General features: G+C 42.3%; 3 protein-coding genes and 1 long non-coding RNA gene across 5 annotated transcripts; all 4 read right to left on the bottom strand.

Moving 5' to 3' along the window:
- Positions 1-712: 712 nt before the first annotated feature.
- LOC120290932 lies at positions 713-1536 on the bottom strand. The gene is made up of 2 exons (XR_005548727.1): positions 1037-1536; positions 713-976 (listed from the first exon to the last, which is right to left on the bottom strand). It is a non-coding gene; the product is annotated as an uncharacterized LOC120290932 (long non-coding RNA).
- Positions 1537-2033: 497 nt separating this feature from the next.
- On the bottom strand, positions 2034-5590 carry LOC104424909. Its single transcript, XM_010037439.3, has 2 exons — positions 5429-5590; positions 2034-3293 (listed from the first exon to the last, which is right to left on the bottom strand). Exon 2 carries the CDS (start codon positions 3217-3219, stop codon positions 2410-2412), a length of 810 nt encoding a protein of 269 aa, XP_010035741.2. The 5' UTR covers positions 3220-3293; positions 5429-5590; the 3' UTR covers positions 2034-2409.
- A 910-nt stretch (positions 5591-6500) lies between these two features.
- On the bottom strand, positions 6501-9783 carry LOC104424900 (pentatricopeptide repeat-containing protein At5g19020, mitochondrial). Its single transcript, XM_010037430.3, is given in 4 exon segments — positions 6501-8794; positions 8797-8847; positions 8850-9002; positions 9005-9783. Coding segments are annotated over 4 exon segments (2085 nt in total). The 5' UTR covers positions 9684-9783; the 3' UTR covers positions 6501-7592.
- Positions 9784-12624: 2841 nt separating this feature from the next.
- On the bottom strand, positions 12625-17486 carry LOC104424889 (uncharacterized protein At5g19025). Of its 2 annotated transcripts, XR_005547132.1 has the most exons (3): positions 16757-17486; positions 15228-15569; positions 12625-13105 (listed from the first exon to the last, which is right to left on the bottom strand). XR_005547132.1 is itself a non-coding variant. In XM_010037420.3 (2 exons), the coding sequence occupies exons 1-2, from the start codon at positions 17428-17430 to the stop codon at positions 13060-13062; spliced, it is 720 nt and encodes a 239-aa protein (XP_010035722.3). In that variant the 5' UTR covers positions 17431-17486; the 3' UTR covers positions 12625-13059. The 2 variants fall into 2 exon arrangements, 1 of the variants encoding a protein (XP_010035722.3); XM_010037420.3 differs by lacking the exon at positions 15228-15569.
- Between the last annotated feature and the right edge of the window lie 354 nt (positions 17487-17840).

Raw genomic sequence — 17840 nt, 5'->3', positions numbered from 1 at the left:
CGCATCCACAGTCTAGATTTACTTGCAAAGAGCGAAGCTGTACCGTGCTCAGGAGGTTTCTTCAATGACAAGAAAACAAAACTCAGTTGAAGCAAGCACTCTATAAACTCGCAAGTGAAATTTTGAAGCCACACATGAAGAAGACCAGCAGCACTGGCCCCCCAGCGAAAGCTGGAGCAGGGTGCCACAAATTAAGTGTTAAACCATGAATATGACATAGCATCTGCAATCATGTTATGGTGGAGATATAGTTTTCACCTGCAAGGGGTCCAATCGACCATCCTTTGAATTGACTTCGGAACTTCGAAATATCGCACTAAATGTGGTTTTGGAATCCGCATGAGATAGATATTCTTCCACCAATGAAGGGGGAAAAGTGACATGTGAAGGGCAAGTATTACCATGCTACTTACCGATTTGCGAAATGGATGACCGGGTACAGTTCAGTGTCATTCTCCTCGATGTTCATGGCAAGACATGACAATTTTGCAATGATTCAGTTCATCAATCTAAAGAGCAATTATCTACACCATGTCATGAACGTATTTATGAAGCAAACAGATGTTCAATGAAGGATAATGCATCAGCAGCGACACACAACTCTCTGTCTCAACCCCAAAAAAGAGTTGTCGCACTAAGAATCCAGCATCAGATCACAAGCTAGTAAATCACAAGCTCAGATAGCTCAGCTCAACAAACAAAACTCAGGAGGTAAACTGGCAAAGAGAATGGAGGTGATCCATTTTGTTATTGACTTACCAAGCATAAAGTGCAATTTACACTTCCACATAAAGCAGAATCGTCATCCATCATATGATACACCTACAACAGGGTCATTGCTATCAGAATCTGCATTCTAGTCAGCCAAAGGTGAAACCGAACTGGTAGTCAAGGATGAGGTTTTTGCTGCCTGAGCTTCTATTGCTTCACAGGCTGCTTTCTCCTTGGCCGTTTGGGCTCTTTCAAACACCTCTTCCTGTGAAAAATTTGATATTGACGTTTATGCATACAAAACAATAAAGTAATGGACTCTTACCACAGAGTATAATGTTACTAGGATTTTTCAACTACTTAATCTGTACTTATTTGCTTAAGTCATAAGACCATCTTTAAGGATGACAAGAGAAGCCGAAACCATCTGAAATGATTATAGCAATCTGCAAAAATCCAGTAGAATGAGTGATTAGACAATTAGGGAATCACCAGCCCTTGTTTATTCTTTGTGCTAAAAAATATAGACAAGTTCTTCAAATACTTGTTAGAAGGTTTTCGTTGCAATACGGTTTCAGTACAAACTCCTACAGATAATATCTACTCTAAATCCTAATAAATACTGAGTACAGCCACCAACAGGATCGTGGTAGTTTTATCCAATTACATCCTTGTTATTCTCAATGATGATATAGCTTCTAATCAAAATGATCCCAGATAGCACCCTTTTTTTGTAGGGAGCAAACCTCCCTGATGACTTCAGATCGATGAGCTTCATAATTAGATTGCATCGAGGGAAGATTCATGAGATAAAACAGGCACATGCTAATTACCTGGAAGTCTTGCTCTTGCTTCTGTTGTTCAGCTTGCAACCTCACAATTGTGCTCAATAACTCCCCGACCATGGACTCAATACGCTCGTTCAGTGCTTAGCCAGAGCCTTCCGCAAGAAAAAGCACCCAACATGGCCATGCTATCATCTTCACCTAAACAATTTCAGCAAACCAGCTTCCAACAATGCAACAAATGCATGACAAGGACAATCTGTGTCACGGTTGAAATAAAATGCCAGGTGACCCAATAACAATAAATTTGACAACCCTCTTTCCCCTTTCTTGTACCCAAGACTTTTTACCATTAGAGAATGTGCACAGCACTTTGAAAGGACACAAGACTGTCAGAAGAATAGGCATTAAGCGGTAACAATGGGGAAACCCACAAGTAGAAAGCAAACAAAACTATCAACATTGCAAGTGTGATTTTTGGTCCTTAATCAAGTAAATAGCAAAGATGCATTGATTAGTTGTCAATAGTGCAAGAAATAATAAGAGATAAAAGGATTATACTCAGCTAAACAGAGCAATTGGCAGTATGATCACTTAATACAGTTTCCATCACTGCAATTATGCAGGGATTAACATTCCTAGCAAATCTTACAGAACATGAAACAAGAAAATATGAGCTTGTAAATGAAAAATAAAAATATTCTGCCTTGTAGTGTTTAGCATCCTAACCGACAATGGAAGTGCCTATAAAGCATCACAGACCAAAATTCTACAAATCCAATACAGGAGGACAAAACTGCAAAAATGAATTGCTCTTATTTCCAACTAATGTTCATCCGAGTTTTTCCTCTTCTTTGACTTCTTATTCAGATGCTCCATCAAACCATCTTCTACTCGCCCCTCTTCAATCTCCTCACGCTCTCTTTTTCTTAGAACTCTCTCGCTCTTTTGCTACAACCCCATTATCCTGTAAACTACTGCCATCTCCTCCCTTTCTCTTTTTCTTCTTCTTACTCGACTGCTCTGAGGAAGCCTCTCCACCTTTCTCCTCCCCTTCATTGCTCTCACCCGCCTTCTTCTTTGCCTTGTCAACAGCTATTACTGTGCCATCATTCCTCACCCCATCTTCCATCCCATTTTCAACTAGATTGCCCTTCTCATCCTTCCAATTCTGCTGCTGCTTTTTATTTTTCTTCTTTTCACCTGCTACACCTGCATTACTCAGGTTTCCAAAGACTTCATCCAGAACCTCACTGGCTAAATGGCTGTCACCTTTGGTTGCCCTGTCAATAACATTTCCATCATTTCCCCCAAGATTACCAGTATGATCTGTATCCACCTTCTTCTTCTTTGACTTCTTTTCCTTTTTTCTATCACCACCAAAACTCTCATGATCCCCATGACTCGGCTCTTCACTGACGTCATCTGCTACAGTCTGTCTCGGTGCCACACTCAGCTCAGTCTCCTGAGGCAGCTCTTTCGTAAAATCTAATTCACGGTGCATGCTTTTCCGTTCAGATTTAGGGGCCTTTAGTTCCTTGTGCAAATGAACCAGCTCATCAAAGGCAGTGGAAGCACGCTGAAGATAAGCGCTAATAGCATGGGAAGCACCGTTCTCAACCGTCACAAACTTGGAGAGGATCTTGGCAGCTTTAGGGAGAGATATCGGCTTGGAGGAAACAACTTGGCCTGAGATTGGCTTAAGTCTACTAACAGGGTCCATTTGTAGCCTAATCCTATATTAGGAAAAGAAGTTGCCTCCAATTCAATAGTCTAGCACCGCACTTCCTGTTGAACCTACGAGAAGAGAAAAATTAATAACTGTAGGCTGAGTCCGGAGCCAGCACAAGTAAAGAAATACACACAACACGCCCAAAGTCCATCCTTGCACTCGCGCTAACGGGGTTTTTGGGTAAAGATGCACAAGCGCAAAGCAAACAAGCTCGACGACTTCTCGACCACTCTTTCTCCCTCTTGATCATAAAGTTCATTCCTTTACCTTAACTAACTAGCTATCCATCATGGGTAAAAATTTCCCATAAAAAAGTGCAGAGATTTACTGATAGAAAACAAAGGACCCGAATACTAAAACCATGAAGAACAATCAAAACAAGCTGTAAAGAAGCCAGATATCCGCGCAAACTTGTGCCACTCGAGTTCTCTACAAAAATTTCTCATTTTTCTTCAGTTGGTAATAGCCAAAACATCTTAAAAGCATCGCAAGAGATGGGATTTAACCACCACAGCACTATTCGCAATGATCTTGGAGTCCATCCTTGTACTTGCCCTAACTGGGTTTTTGGATAAAATGCACCAGCGCAAAGCAAACACATTTGACATCTCCTCAACCAGTCTTTCTTCCCTCTCTTGATCTTAAAGTTCATTCCTTTACCTTAACTAACTAGCCATCATTCGTGGGGCGAAATTTCCCATAAAAAGTGCGGAGATTTACCGATAAAAACAAAGGACCCAAATACTTAAACCATGAAGAACAATCGAAACAAGCCGCAAAGAAGCCAGATATCAACACAAACTTGCGACACTCAAGTTCTCTTCAAATATTTCTCTTTTTGTTCGGTTTGTAGTAGCCAAAACATTTTAAAAGCATCGCAAGAGGTGGGATTTACCAACCAAGGCGCTATTCGCGATGATCCTGGAGTCCATCCTCACACTCACCCTACCTGGGTTTTTGGATAAAGATGCGCAAGCACAAAGCAAACAAGTTCAACAACTTCTCAACCAGTCTTTCTCTCTCTTGATCATAAAGTTCATTCCTTTGCCTCAACTAACTAGCTATCCTTCATGGGGCAAAATTACCCATAAAAAAGTGCAGAGATTTACTGATAAATTTACTGATAAAAACAAAGGACCCCAATACTAAAACCACAAAGAACAATCGAAACAAGCCGCAAAGAAGCCAGATATCAGCACAAACTTGCAACACTCTAGTTCTCTTTGAAAATTCTCTTTTTTGTTCAGTTGGTAATAGCCGAAACATCCTTAAAGCATCGCAAGATATGGAATTTACCCACCAAAGTGCTATTCACAATGATCCTGGAGTCCATCCTTGCACTTGCCCTAACTGGGTCTTTGGATATAGATGCACAAGCGCAAAGCAAAAAAGTTTGACGACTTCTCGACCAGTCTCTCTCTCTCTCTCGATCATAAAGTTCATTTCTTTACCATAACTAACTAGCTATCCTCCGTGGGGTGAAATTTCCCATAAAAAAGTGCAGAGATTTACCTATAAAAACAAAGGACCCAAATATCAAAACCACAAAGAACAATCGAAACAAATCACAAAGAAGCCAGATATCAGCGCAAACTTGCGACACTCAAGTTCTCTTCGAAAATTTTCATTTTTGTTTGGTTGTTAATAACCGAAACGTCCTAAAACCATCGCAAGATATGGGATTTACCCACCAAAGCACTATTCGCGATGATCCTGAAGTCCATCCTTGCACTCGCCCTAACTGGGTTTTTGGATATAGATGCACAAGCACAAAGCAAACACGTTTGACGAATTCTCAACCAGTCTTTCTCTCTCTTGATCATAAAGGTCATTCCTTTAACTCAACTAACTAGCTATCCTTCGTCAGGCGAAATTTCCCATAAAAGGTTGCAGGGATTTACTGATAAAAACAAAGGACCCATATACTAAAACCACGAAGAACAATGGCAACAAGCCGCAAAAAAGCCGGATATCGGCGCAAACTTGCTACACTCAAGTTCTCTTCGAAATTTTCTCTTTTTCGTTTAGTGTGTAAGAGTCGAAACATCCTAAAAGCATCGCAAAAGATGGGATTTACCCACCAAAGCGGTATTCGCCATGATTTCATCTTTCGCTCGAGATTCATACGCACAACAAGCCGAACCGAAACGCACTTCACCAAACAAAACTCGACAGCGAACGACGGATTCAGGACACTGACCTCAGGAGACTCTAGAAGGACCGACCCAGATCCATGAGAAGCAGGCGGCGGCCGAGCGTCCGGTTGTGCGCCGCCCTGTGATGGTGGCGGTAGTGGTCCGGCGGGGCGGCGCGTTGCTCGCTCGGCGTGTGCTGAGGCAAGAGCTTTAGGTCTTCACTTCGAAGTAAAGAAGAGGGAAAAACAGAACTAATAAAAAGGGAATATAGTGGGAAAAAAAGAGAGAGTTCAGAAAAAGAGAGATAAATGAAAAAGGGCAAATTACAGGTTCTATGTAATGACAGTCTAAATCCTTTTTTTTTATTTTTTTTATTTTGTGTAATCAGAATAAAATAGGCCATGTGTATTTGTATGCGTAGGCAAAAAATTAGAAAAACTGCCAATTGGGTTATTTTTGAAATGGCATTTATATATTTTAATTCAAATTAATAGAACAAAAGTCACTAAAACCCTAAATTACATTCACTATGAATATATACTACATTTATCCTAAATTTTTTCCAATTACATCAAAATTTTAAAACTTATATCTATGTTACACATTTACCAATCATCAAAATTTTATTAGTAAGAATTATACATGAATGTTAAAAAGTAAATAATATTGATATGGTATAAGTGAAATAAAAACGACATTATTTTATCTGAAAAAACATTTAATAGAATATAATTGAACGATAAATGTGTCACATAGGTTTATGTTTAGGGATTTTATGTCATAAGAAAATATTTAATGTAAATGTATCATAGTGGGCATAATTTGGAGTTTTTCATGATACAAATAAAAGTCCAGGGCAAATGTCACAATATGTATAATTTGAGATTTTTTTGTTATTTTTTTCCGAATTAAAAAACATATGAGATAATAGGAACGGTTAAATCTTCTAATTTTTTTTTCATTATTTTGTAATATACTTTTATGGATCATCAATTATTCGGGCCAGCTCAACTAAGGCAGTAGTATTTAGAGAAATATAAATTTTAAATTTTTTGTAATTTTGGTACTGAAAATTTATTTTAAAGTATTATCCAGTAAAACTACGTCAAATTCTAACAATAAATATTTGGTTTATTATTGTAGAAAAGTCATGGGTTTTTCAAGATTCTCATATGCTCAGATACCCTGCAATTCATGTCCTGACATGCTCCACAAAATCGCATGACATTCTTATCAAATTAGCAAAAGAAACAACTAGCTGAAATGACCCGATCCTGAAAAATGCCAACCCAGCTTTTCATTTACATTAAGCAGGTAGGTGGCATTAGGCAGTGGCGGACATAAAGGTGTTTCTGATCTGTGATGGCTCCTCTTCTTTCTCTTCTCTCTTGACAATACACCAGGTTCCCTCCCTCAAAAGATCAGCCCTTCCGGCACATGTGTATTGATGTACTTTCTCAGTTCGTTTGACATTCGGGATTCTATACTTGCAAGATGACAGTTTCCAAAAGCTTTAACTCTGATGTAGCCGAAACGAAACCATGAGGTGTTCGGCGAGGTGGCTAGGGGGTTAGGGAAGGGACTGCTAGAGAAGGAGGCCAGGGGTTCGACTGCCAAAGCAAGGCAAAAGCAACACTGTGCCATAGTGATGAGCAAAAAATTATGTGCTACTGCAGTAATTCTCTCAGACAAGGAGAGATCCTTCAAGCTCTTCAGTGTTTGGAACTGAGCCAGTTCATAAGAGTGATGATGCTGAAATTGCAAGGACTAGGGAATGCGCAGGTCATCAATAGAATGCACTCTATGAGAACCTTGCTGACAAGATAACAATGTGAGAAGGCAAAAGTAGCTGAGATGGATTGCCTTTGCACGTCTTTGAAATCCCACAACATGACAAGCAATGCACATCTAATGCTGTTGTTTACTGCACTGATCATTGAAATGTAAGCATAGCGGGACTGTGACCATTGAAATCTTGAGCGAATGTTTCCAATTCAGCTGTCAACATGTGATGGCTCTCCCATCTCGAGACCTACTTTTACATTAAACACTTGCCTGAAGCCATATCTAAAATCGATACCAAGGCAACGAAAATTGTGGGTCCTGCGTGAGTTGATGGCCTTATGGCATCAGTTTACTGGACCTAGTCAGTAACAACTGTTACCTACTCATGGGGGAGCAAGAGAAAAACCCATGACTGTATCTCAACAGGTAGAAGCAGCCGCCGGATCACCCAACACCACTACAACCAGGCAATCTCTTCAGTCCTTGACTGTAAATAACTCTTCTTGCAGAAAAGGCATCATGCCACCTCCCTGCGTCTGCATACATGTTTGATAGAAGAACCCTACAAGGCCCGTGAGTTGGTTGCAAATTTTCCAAGTTCTGTGCAGCCCACTCTCCTATGTCCACATTCCCATGTGTTCTGCACGCCGACAAAAGCGCACCCCATACTGCAGCATCTGCTTCCAAGGGCATGGTCCTAATCAATTCTTCAGCTTCCTGTATTCTCCCAGCTCTACCTAATATGTCCACCATACAACCATAGTGCTTAACATCTGGATCCACATCATACAAAACCTTCATGCTTCTAAAGATTTGTTTCCCTTCCTCAACTAGGCCCACGTGGCAACATGCAGTTAAGGCTCCAATAAATGTAATTGAATTAAGCCTGATGTTCAGTTTCTGCAAGTTGGAGAATATTGCAAGAGACAGATTTGCATGTCCATGCAGCGCCAACCCACATATAATTGCATTCCATGGTGACACGTCCCGAGCCTTGTCTCGAACTTGATGAAACACTTCCAGGGCAGAACTGATGCTACCACACTTTGCATACATGTCAATTATTGATGCACTCAAATTGTCATTGAGAGGGATGGAGTTCTTTTGTACGTATTCATGAGCCCATGATCCTTCTTCCAGAGAACCCAAAGCAGCAATAGCGGAGAAGACGCTCGCCATTGTTACTTCATTAGGGCAGAGCCCACTTGCGACCATCTTGTGAAAAAGTTCAAGAGCCACATTTGGCTGCTCCCGCTGTGCATAACCAGAAATCATGGTGGTCCATGAGAAGACATCCCTTTCTGACATCTGGTTGAACATCTGCCTAGCCTGGTCAATCATTCCATTTCTCACAAATCCTGCAATGAGGGCATTCAGAGATGCGACGTGGTCCTTCGATCCAGTCTCGAATTGCAGACAAGCAAGGTCAATCCTGCCACAAGCTGCATAGAGATGGATCAATGTTGCCTGGACAAAGTCACAGCAGTCAAAACCACATCTCACTATCAAACTATGAAGTTGCTGCCCCTCCACGGCGAGCCCCGATCTAGCACAAGCTGAAACCAAATCAACAAGCATCACATCATTCGGCCTCAGTCCACACCAAAGCATTTCACGGCACATGATCAATGCTTCACTTAACCTCTGCACCCCAAATAACAATCAATCAATGTACCCCACGAAACCACATCTCTACTGGAATCTTCTCAAACAATTGTCCAGCCAAATCAACAAGTCCTGCCTTTGAATATCCGTTCAACATCACATTCCACGAAACTACATTCTTTTCAGGCATCTCCTCGAACAACCTGCTCGCTTCCTCTATGCTCGAACAAACACAATACATGTGCAAAAATTCGTCGATACAACAACACTACCATCAAGTAGCAATTTAATCGCCAAAGCATGAAGCATTCTACAGTTCCACAGTTCCCCGGAATGCGAGCAAGCCGGGATGATGCTCGCCAAAGTCACCTCATTAGGGACGACGTTAGCGACCCGCATATCCTTGAAGACCTCGATCGCCTCCGCCCAAAGCTTGTTTCGCGCGAACCCCATTATCATAGTCGTATACGAAACACACTCTCTCACCGTCATTTTCTCAAACACTCGGAAAGCGTCCCACAGACGGCCAGATCTCACGTACCCAGCAATCATTATGTTACAGCAAACAACACCAGAGTCGCCGCAGGAACCAAACAAGATCCCAGCCTCGTCCATCAAGCCGCACTTCGCGTACACATTGGTCAAGCTGTTGCGCACGAAGGAGTTGGCGAGAAGCCCTGATTTGAGGACGAGGGAGTGGAGCTGGCGACCCTGGGAAGCAGCCGAAAGGGAGGCGCAGGACTTGAGGGCCGACACGAGGGCGAGCTCGCGGTCGTAGCCATGTTCGGGGGTGTCTCCGGCGTTGAAGAACGTGAGGACATGGTCTTGCAGATGATGGTTTGTAGCAGAAGAGACCCATCTAGGATTCGGCGGAGATGGCGAAGCGATGCGAAGGAGATGACCGAACTTGGGTCGGAGCGGAATGGCCATGAGAGACTTGGGAGCATGGATATGGGGGTGGTTTTTGCCTGAGTTTCAGCAGAGATGGAAGCTGGAATGGTTTTTTTTGAGGTTGGCAATGGGGGACAGATTTTGGAGGGAAAAAAGCAAAGAGAGTTGTTTTACTTCCACTGTGAATATGTAGAATTGAGCTTGCCAAACACAATTTTTTATGTTTTTTTTTTTTTTTGTACTTCTTCTTTTATTATTTATATCTGCAAAGACTGAATTTTCTGTTTTTAATATTTATACAGGCAAATATGAACAGGTTTTGGGGAGTATGCAAAATATTGAGATCTTAAATATTAAGCAAAATTACTCTATTGCCAAATAATTGAATCATTACATCATGGAGAAAACTATGCACAATAGAGACGGAGAAAAGAATATTTAGGCACTATTTGTTTTGTGAAAAATGACTAATTTAAAATTCATTTCCTTAAAATCGATTGTTTGTATTGCTTGAACTAATTAGTAGGAGGAAAATCTTTTCATATAGACAATAATTTGTGTTAAAACATTTTCTCATGACGAGAATTTTTTTTTCTCATTCATTTTTGTAAATTTGTCATATCAACAACCAATATACTCGCTTAGGATTTTTGATGATAAAAAAACTAATTTAAGTAAATTTATCACAATTGTACTAGTTTGAGATTTTTGTGGAAAAGTACAAAAAAAGTTCTAAACATATTGCATTTGTACAAATTCAGTCCTAAACTTTTCAATTGGACCAAATCAATCCTAAACCTTTAATATTTGGTACCAATTTAGTCCATCCGGCCAATTTTGGCCGGCCGTCTTGACGTGGACGTCGGTTGGTGACCGGATGTTGACGTGACAATTTTTATGATTTTTTCGATTTTTATTAATTTTTATTGATTTTTTTTTTTCTTTTCTACCTTCTTCTTCCCGGGGTGGCCGGTGAGGGTAGCGGCCCTCGCCTACCTCTCCCAGGGATGTCGGCGAGGCGCTCGGCCTCGCCGGACGCGGCGAGCCGGCCTCGCCGTGGCCGTGAGGCTAGGCCGAGCGAGGGCCGCAACCCTCACCGACGGCCGGGCGAGGGCTCGCGGCCTCGACCGGAGGAGGCCGAGCGAGGTCCGCCTCGACCAAATCCGGCTAAGCCGCCTCGCCCGCGGCCCCGGGTCGAGGCCGAGCGAGGGCCGCAACCCTCACGGCGGCCGGCGAGGGCTTCACGCGGCCCCTCGCCGCCCGGCCTCACCCGGATCTGGCGAGGCCGCCTCGCCGCGTCCCCGGGAGGCCGGGCGAGGGCCGCGACCCTCGCCGGCGGGCGAGGGCCCGCCCCAATGGCCGCGAGCCTCACCAGAAGCTTGCCACACCCCGAAGAAGAAGGTAGAAAAGAAAAAAGAAAAAAATTAATAAAAAATCAATAAAATTAATAAAAATAAAAAATAAAAAAAAATCGTAAAATTGTCACATCAGCATCCGGTCGACGTCCACGTCAACACTAGCCGGCCAAAATTAGCCGGATTGACTAAATTGGTATCAATATTAAAAGGTTTAGGACTGAATTGGTCCAATTGAAAAGTTTATGACTGAATTGGTATCAATGCAATAGGTTTATGACTTTTTTGGTACTTTTCCCGATTTTTTGTAGTAAAAAAATTTAGTTTTGAGTAAAATTGTCACATATATACCAATTTAATTTTTTTTAATGAGAATCACCCTATTACAAATATGTATGATAATTGAATTTATTCATGCAAGTTGCGAGTGCATGAAATCTAGTAAAATGAGAAAAAATACTCATAACAAAAAATGCATTTTTTCTAATGGATCGATGGATTTTGCAAAATTAAAAAACATTATTAGGAAATTCCCTCGTTGATTTTAGGGGATACTTTGCTTCAAGGAGAGGGAGGATCTGCTGATCCAAGAGTGAACGGGGAAGACAAGAAAATGGCAGGAAAAAGCAATTAAAACAGGCCGAGCCGAGCGAATCAAGCAATTCCAATTGAAGCAACCGGTAAAACTGGTTCAATCTCAGTTTATATTTTTCCTCCAATGTTAGCAGTTAACATCCAACCAAAGAGGCTTATGCCCATATAAAAAATAACAATATCAGACAGCTTCCCCAGTTACTAAACGTGGCATTTATCTTTCTGTGACATAAAGGGCCCGTTTGGTTCGACTTTGGGGAAATGCCATTGGGAGAATGTAAAATCTTTGAGGAAATGGGCTTTCGAAAATGTTAGACCGTTTGATAAATTTTAGCATTGAAATGCAATTTAGCATAAACACCGTTTGGCAAAATTTACATTTTGTAATTAACTTTTGTTATTTTTTTATTTTTTTTTAAAGTCTGAAATCAAATTCCGACAATCGGCCACATTTGCCCCAACCGCCGGCGGCCGGATCGGCCGTCGCCGACCGCCGATCTAGTCGCCGGAGGTCGCGGATGCCAGATCTGGCCTCAAGATCGCTAGATCTGGCCTCGCGTGGTTGCCTGGCTCGCGCGAGATCAGGCGACGCCGGCTGAGGTCCGTGCGACCTTAGGGCAGCGTCGCCTGAGGTTGTGCGACCTCAGGCGAGGCTTCTCGACAGCCAAATCGCGGCTGAACGCCACCTTTGGCAAAGAAGAAGACAAACGACGAAGAAGAAGGCGAATGGCGGAGGAGACGATGAACAGTGACCGATGAACAGTAAAATCGCATCTCCGAAATGCCCAATGCTCAAAGCTCGTCCCCCCAGCATTCAGCTTTTAGCATTTAAAATGCCCACATTTTGCAAATGGGCATTCAAAAGCCTTTGCCAAACACCCAAAATTTCCCCCAAGGGGCTTTGGGGGCCCAAAGCCCCTTGGGAATGCCCAACCGAACACCCCCAAAGTCTTCCTATCTTCTTTTGCTGTTTTCAGCATTTTGTGAAATGGTTCTACTTTCTGGGTTGAAAAAGACTGATAACAACATCAGGAATAAAGATTAGTGCAATACAATATAATTATCAAGTTCAGTGCATAACTTTTTCTTGACAGATGCAGTGACTTGGTCATGAAGCACTCGGATCACTGCCGCGACACTTCGACCAGCAAACTTGAAGCTAAGCTTAATGAGTTCGAGAAACCTCTATTGAACCAGGTCTATCCAATTTCAATATTCTGAGCTGTTATTTATGAACTTATTTGCATCATAATGCGGTATATCCTTCCAAATAATTTAGAAGTGTGCAGTACATGGAAGGTTTTTTCCCAGACATAATTGAAGAAGATATGACCAATAAGATTAAAGTACTTCTGTCTGATCGATGGCAAAGTCTTCCAGAAAGGAGGACGCTGAAATCTGAGAGGTGGACGTGATTGTAGAAATGTCGGACAGAGAAAATGTACCCCTCAGAGCGATCGCCACAATCAACCCTTATCTCCTTTCGCATTGTGAGCAACACTGGCCAGGGCCCTGCAAAAATCATCGAATATGACTGACAATACAGGCATTTTGAAATGTGTACCACAATTTCACACTTTAAGTCTTGACTCTTCACTGCAAGCAATTTTAATCATTAATGTTGCGGCAGATGTGCCTCATTCAACACGATGGCACGCAACCTTACTGATATGCTAGAATAGTTAATGAGCGAACCAACAAAAACACTTGAATTAAGGTTTTCCACTGTCAACAGAAGCAGTAAAATCAGTCTCATAGCATGCAAGTTTTTAAAATCTTAACTGGCAATCCCATAAAAATGATAACACACATCAAACAACAGAATTTTCTGTTGATTATAATCTAATAATGCACATTGCCCCTAACTTCCAAAGTTCTAAATGTTCTTTCTCCAATTTGAGCATTGCTGCCACAAATCACGACAGATACTCAGCCACTTGGGCTAACCTTAGGCGGCACCCCTGGCAAGGGAGGCTACTAAACTAGGGACATTGACACTGTCAGTGAACCCATCCAGGTAAGTTCCAATCTGAGGGTCGGCTTTAGCAATTTGTTGTGTAATTATAAGAGTTGCAAGATAAAACTCAAGTAGATGTTCCAGTGACTACTATCCACCTAAATTGGAAGGAGCATCTAAACCTTCACTGGTGCCAGAAAAGTAAAGAATTCCTAGAAGTTCTTTCAATTGAGATGCCTCAAAGGAAACTACTGCAAATTTTGTTTGCTGCAGCTATTTTCACGAACACATTTTTTTGCATATAAATCTCCCAGTGAGCAACCTTATAGGTGCTTTGCCTTTCTGCCTGAACAAAGAAAAAGTTTTCCAGACCACAACTCTTGTATGCAAAAAAATTGGATATTGCCCAACAACACTGCAATCATTTTAAGAGCGAAAACAAGTAGCTTATTTCAGACCTATGCCACATACACGGATTATGTTAACCAGAATCGGACTATTACTTGAGTGTCAATGTCTAGAACAGTGTTATCAAAGCGTCTACTATATAGGCATATGATAGGCGCTTTTTGCATGCAGGATAGGGGTTGCTTTGCAGCTACCATGGGTCTTCAAAAGGAAATGGGACAGGAGCAAAGACATCCTAAGAAGTCTGCCGGTGGACTCTACCTCGAGCTGCCTGTGGACTCTACCTCAAGAGACCTTCCTTATTTAGGACAATACAAAGATGAGCCTTTTAAGAAGAATGGCAGGCTTTTCTTTAAGATGCAATCGTCCTAGTTCCCAACAGCTTTTCAAGCAGCCACATTTTCTCTTTATTCTTCCTTCCCAAAGTCTAATCCCACTTTTTACATGCAATGCAATGCATCCTTCATCAAAAGAAAGTACTCTTTTTATCCGTCCAACTCCATTCTTTCCCCAAGAAGAGAGGCCCTTGGGAGAGTGAGATTTGACTAATAGAAGACAAGAGGCCAGAGAAATCTCAGATGGTGCAAGAAGCAAGTTTTGGCAGTTCATGGAGACCTCCACATACCAACTGCTTTTATGGAAAATCACAATTATTCCTAGAAACGCTACTTCATATGGACAAGCTCCAAAAAAGAAAGTAGAAGAAGTTTCCAGTTAAAATGGGTGCAATCTTTCCGAAGCAATCAGCCATTTTGAAAATTGTACCTTTTTCAATGGAAGATCGGCCTTTTGGACTACTAAAATCAGTCAAAATTGGAGATATGTATGTAGACATGTTAAATGGTTTTTAGTATGTAACTGGATCTTTCAGTCGTAAGTAGAGCTTGTTAGTATGTTCTCATCCTAAAAATAACTAAAAGATGATATTTGATTTCAAAAACCCTGTTTAATGAGGCCTAACCCTATAATAATTTAAACATAAGATGTCCAACATTCCCGAGCTCAACCTTATTGGTCCCAAGAATCCAGGGTCCAGGTATCCTTCATCTGGCTGACACCTTCTAAGATTGCAGAGACCTCTAAATACATATTCCATTTATCAGTCAAGACTCCTCAATCATAAGGAAACACCAAAAGACCCCACCATACAGCATCCTCTATGTCTTGAAATTAGCCTAAGTTTATACCCAAAAAAACTATAGCATCAAGCCATGTGGGTATCTTAAGTAGTCAAGGGGACAAAAGAATTGAAATTCCTTTCAAACTTACAGAAAAATCAACCACCCATCCTCTTAGTGCATTGCATATGCCTTCGGAGTGTCCTTCCAACTGCTACATTCAAAATACCATCTTAAGTTGTCCAGGAGACAAAAGAATTATAAAATCCTTCTAAACTTACAAAAAAATCAACTACCCATCTCCTTAGTGCATGGAATATGCCTCGGAGTCTCCTTCCAACTGCTTTAACCAAGATACATTCAAAATACCATCTAAGAAGATGAAAGCTTCTTTTTCTCTTGAAAGAAACACATGCCTTTGGATCATTATGATTTTTTTCTTTGGCCGTGGCGGTGGCTTTTAGGGAAGTTAATTATCTAGGCTTGCTTGCCCCTGTTAGAATGAAAGAAAGTGGTTCAAGACATTCAGATTCTAAACTATGCAAGGGAGATATGTTTTTTGATCAAATCTCTGAAGAGTCATGCAAGAGATAGTGAATAGCTAAAGAGAAGTATAAATCAATTCCAAACAAAACAAATGAAAAATGGAAGAACAAGTCAGAACACAATTGCACATGTATAATGAGTTCTTGTCATGTCATACAAGAGATGGTTTATTCAACCAAATCAACAACTGATTAGATCACATCAATGGATACGCCATAACTTCTAAGCAAGAGCACTCCTCATGTGAAAATTACACGAGCTTCTGATTTAGCATAATCATTGCTCCCGCATATAAGATTCCTAAATACTTGGTTCCCATAAATACTTTCAATTACTCAACAATTCTGCTAAACTCACAAGATACTGCATATATAGTGGGAGACCTAAAATATCACTGCAGAGAATTCAATTAAGGAAAATGATCTCGAACAAATAATTACAGCTTATCAATAGCACAATCAACCAGGGGCATGGGCCCTAAATATTGATATATGTGCCCTAAAATTGCAGATGAGTTACTGGGCAATCCTTGACAAGAAGCAGCTCATTGATGTGCAAAGTTGCAATATTCGGCAAGAAATCAGCAGTTGCCTCTGCAGAACACAGCAGGCCACTAGAATCTACCTACTACCTAATATCTACCCAATTGACACTACAGGCAACGGCGCAATCATTCGACAGCAAACTTCCACTAGAAATTGCGCCTATCATAATTTTTTACTGATAACTGACAAGAATGCCGAATGAATGAGCAAAGACCCAGCCAAACAGGAATTATCATCTCTCTTCCAACTTTATTCACATCACAGAGCAAAAAAGCAATCAAAATCATAAGCGGCTATGCAGACATTGATCAAACGAATGAAAAACAAAAACTTGACGAAGCACGCATTTGGACAGGACGACCAATAATAGATGACCCACTAGTTCAAAGGCCATGGAGATGCCAAGCGAGGCATTGACCTAGAAACCCAGTATGCACAAATTGAATCTCCGCGAAGAACCCTAAATTGTACCCGAACAAATCAAACGACCAATCAACACCCAAACATCCATTTCCACTCCCAATCGATCATTAATCAAGCATTCCAATTGGCAGCAAATTAAAACGATCATCCCGGGAAGGACACTCACTTCTTGTGCCGCCGGCCCTTCTTGGGGCCCCAGCCTTCGAGCTTGGCGACGGGGCAGCCGCAGCGCGCCCGGAAGAGCAGGACGGCGCGGCCGTTGGGCGGGGCCATCTTCCGGAGCTCGGCGCGGAGGCACTCGTAATCGGGGTTGGACTCGGTGACGCCCTTCCAGGGGAGGCGGTCGATCTCCCGGGAGGAGCCCGATCTCGCGCACTCCTCCGTCTGGAGCTGCAAATCGAACTCCATGGCCTTCTTGAGGCCCTTGCAGCCGGGGCGGTCGCAGCGGCGGGCGCGGGCGCCGCAGAAGCACTCGTGGAGGGCGACGGCGACGAGGAAGAAGGCGGCGAAGCCGAGGGCGTAGGGGACGACGGGGAGATCGAGGCGGAGGTGGATGGTGGCGGTGGCGGCGGCGGGGTGGGAGAGGAGGAGGGAGAGGGAGTTGAAGATGTAGGAGAAGTAGGAGGAGACCAGGAAGGCGCCGGAGCCGAGGACGAGGACGAGGATGAGGAGGTCGAGCGTGGCGGAGGGGGAGTGCGTGCAGAGGGACGACGCGCCGTGGTGGTGGCCGTGGTGGCCGCCGCCGCGGCCGCCGCCGCCGCCGTGGTGGTGGCTGCCGGAGAGGCCGGCCGGCGGCTTGTGGTGGTGGTGGTTGGGCTTGGAGAGGCTGAGCGGAGGCATGGCAGTGGCGCTTGTGAAGAGGAAGGAAGGGGAGAAGCGGCGGGGGAGGAGATGGTACATCTTGTTATGTGAGAAAAGCAAGGCCGATTTTTCTTCTTTTTTTTTTTCCTTTTTTTTTTTTTAAAAAAAAATTAATTTTCTCTGATTTAATTAATCAATTAATCAATTAATTAATTTACTTATTTATTTGTTTATTTATTATTGTTATTATTATTTGCTTATTTATTTGCTTATTTATTGTTGATGGGCTTTTCTTGTGGAGGCGTTTGGAGTGGAATCTGGGGAAGAAAAAAAGGCACAAAAGGGCGGGCGCGTGCGGGCCACGCGCCGCCTGGGGAGCGTGGTACGGGGAGGATTTGGTATTTGGCCTTTTTAAGGGGGTTCTTTTTATAATTATTTTTTGTTTGCTT

The sequence above is a fragment of the Eucalyptus grandis genome, chromosome 2 (genome assembly GCF_016545825.1).
Source record: "Eucalyptus grandis isolate ANBG69807.140 chromosome 2, ASM1654582v1, whole genome shotgun sequence".
In the NCBI taxonomy this organism is placed as follows: Eukaryota; Viridiplantae; Streptophyta; class Magnoliopsida; order Myrtales; family Myrtaceae; genus Eucalyptus; species Eucalyptus grandis.
Note: the sequence above shows the minus strand (reverse complement) of the source record. Positions and strands in the feature narration are given on the sequence as shown.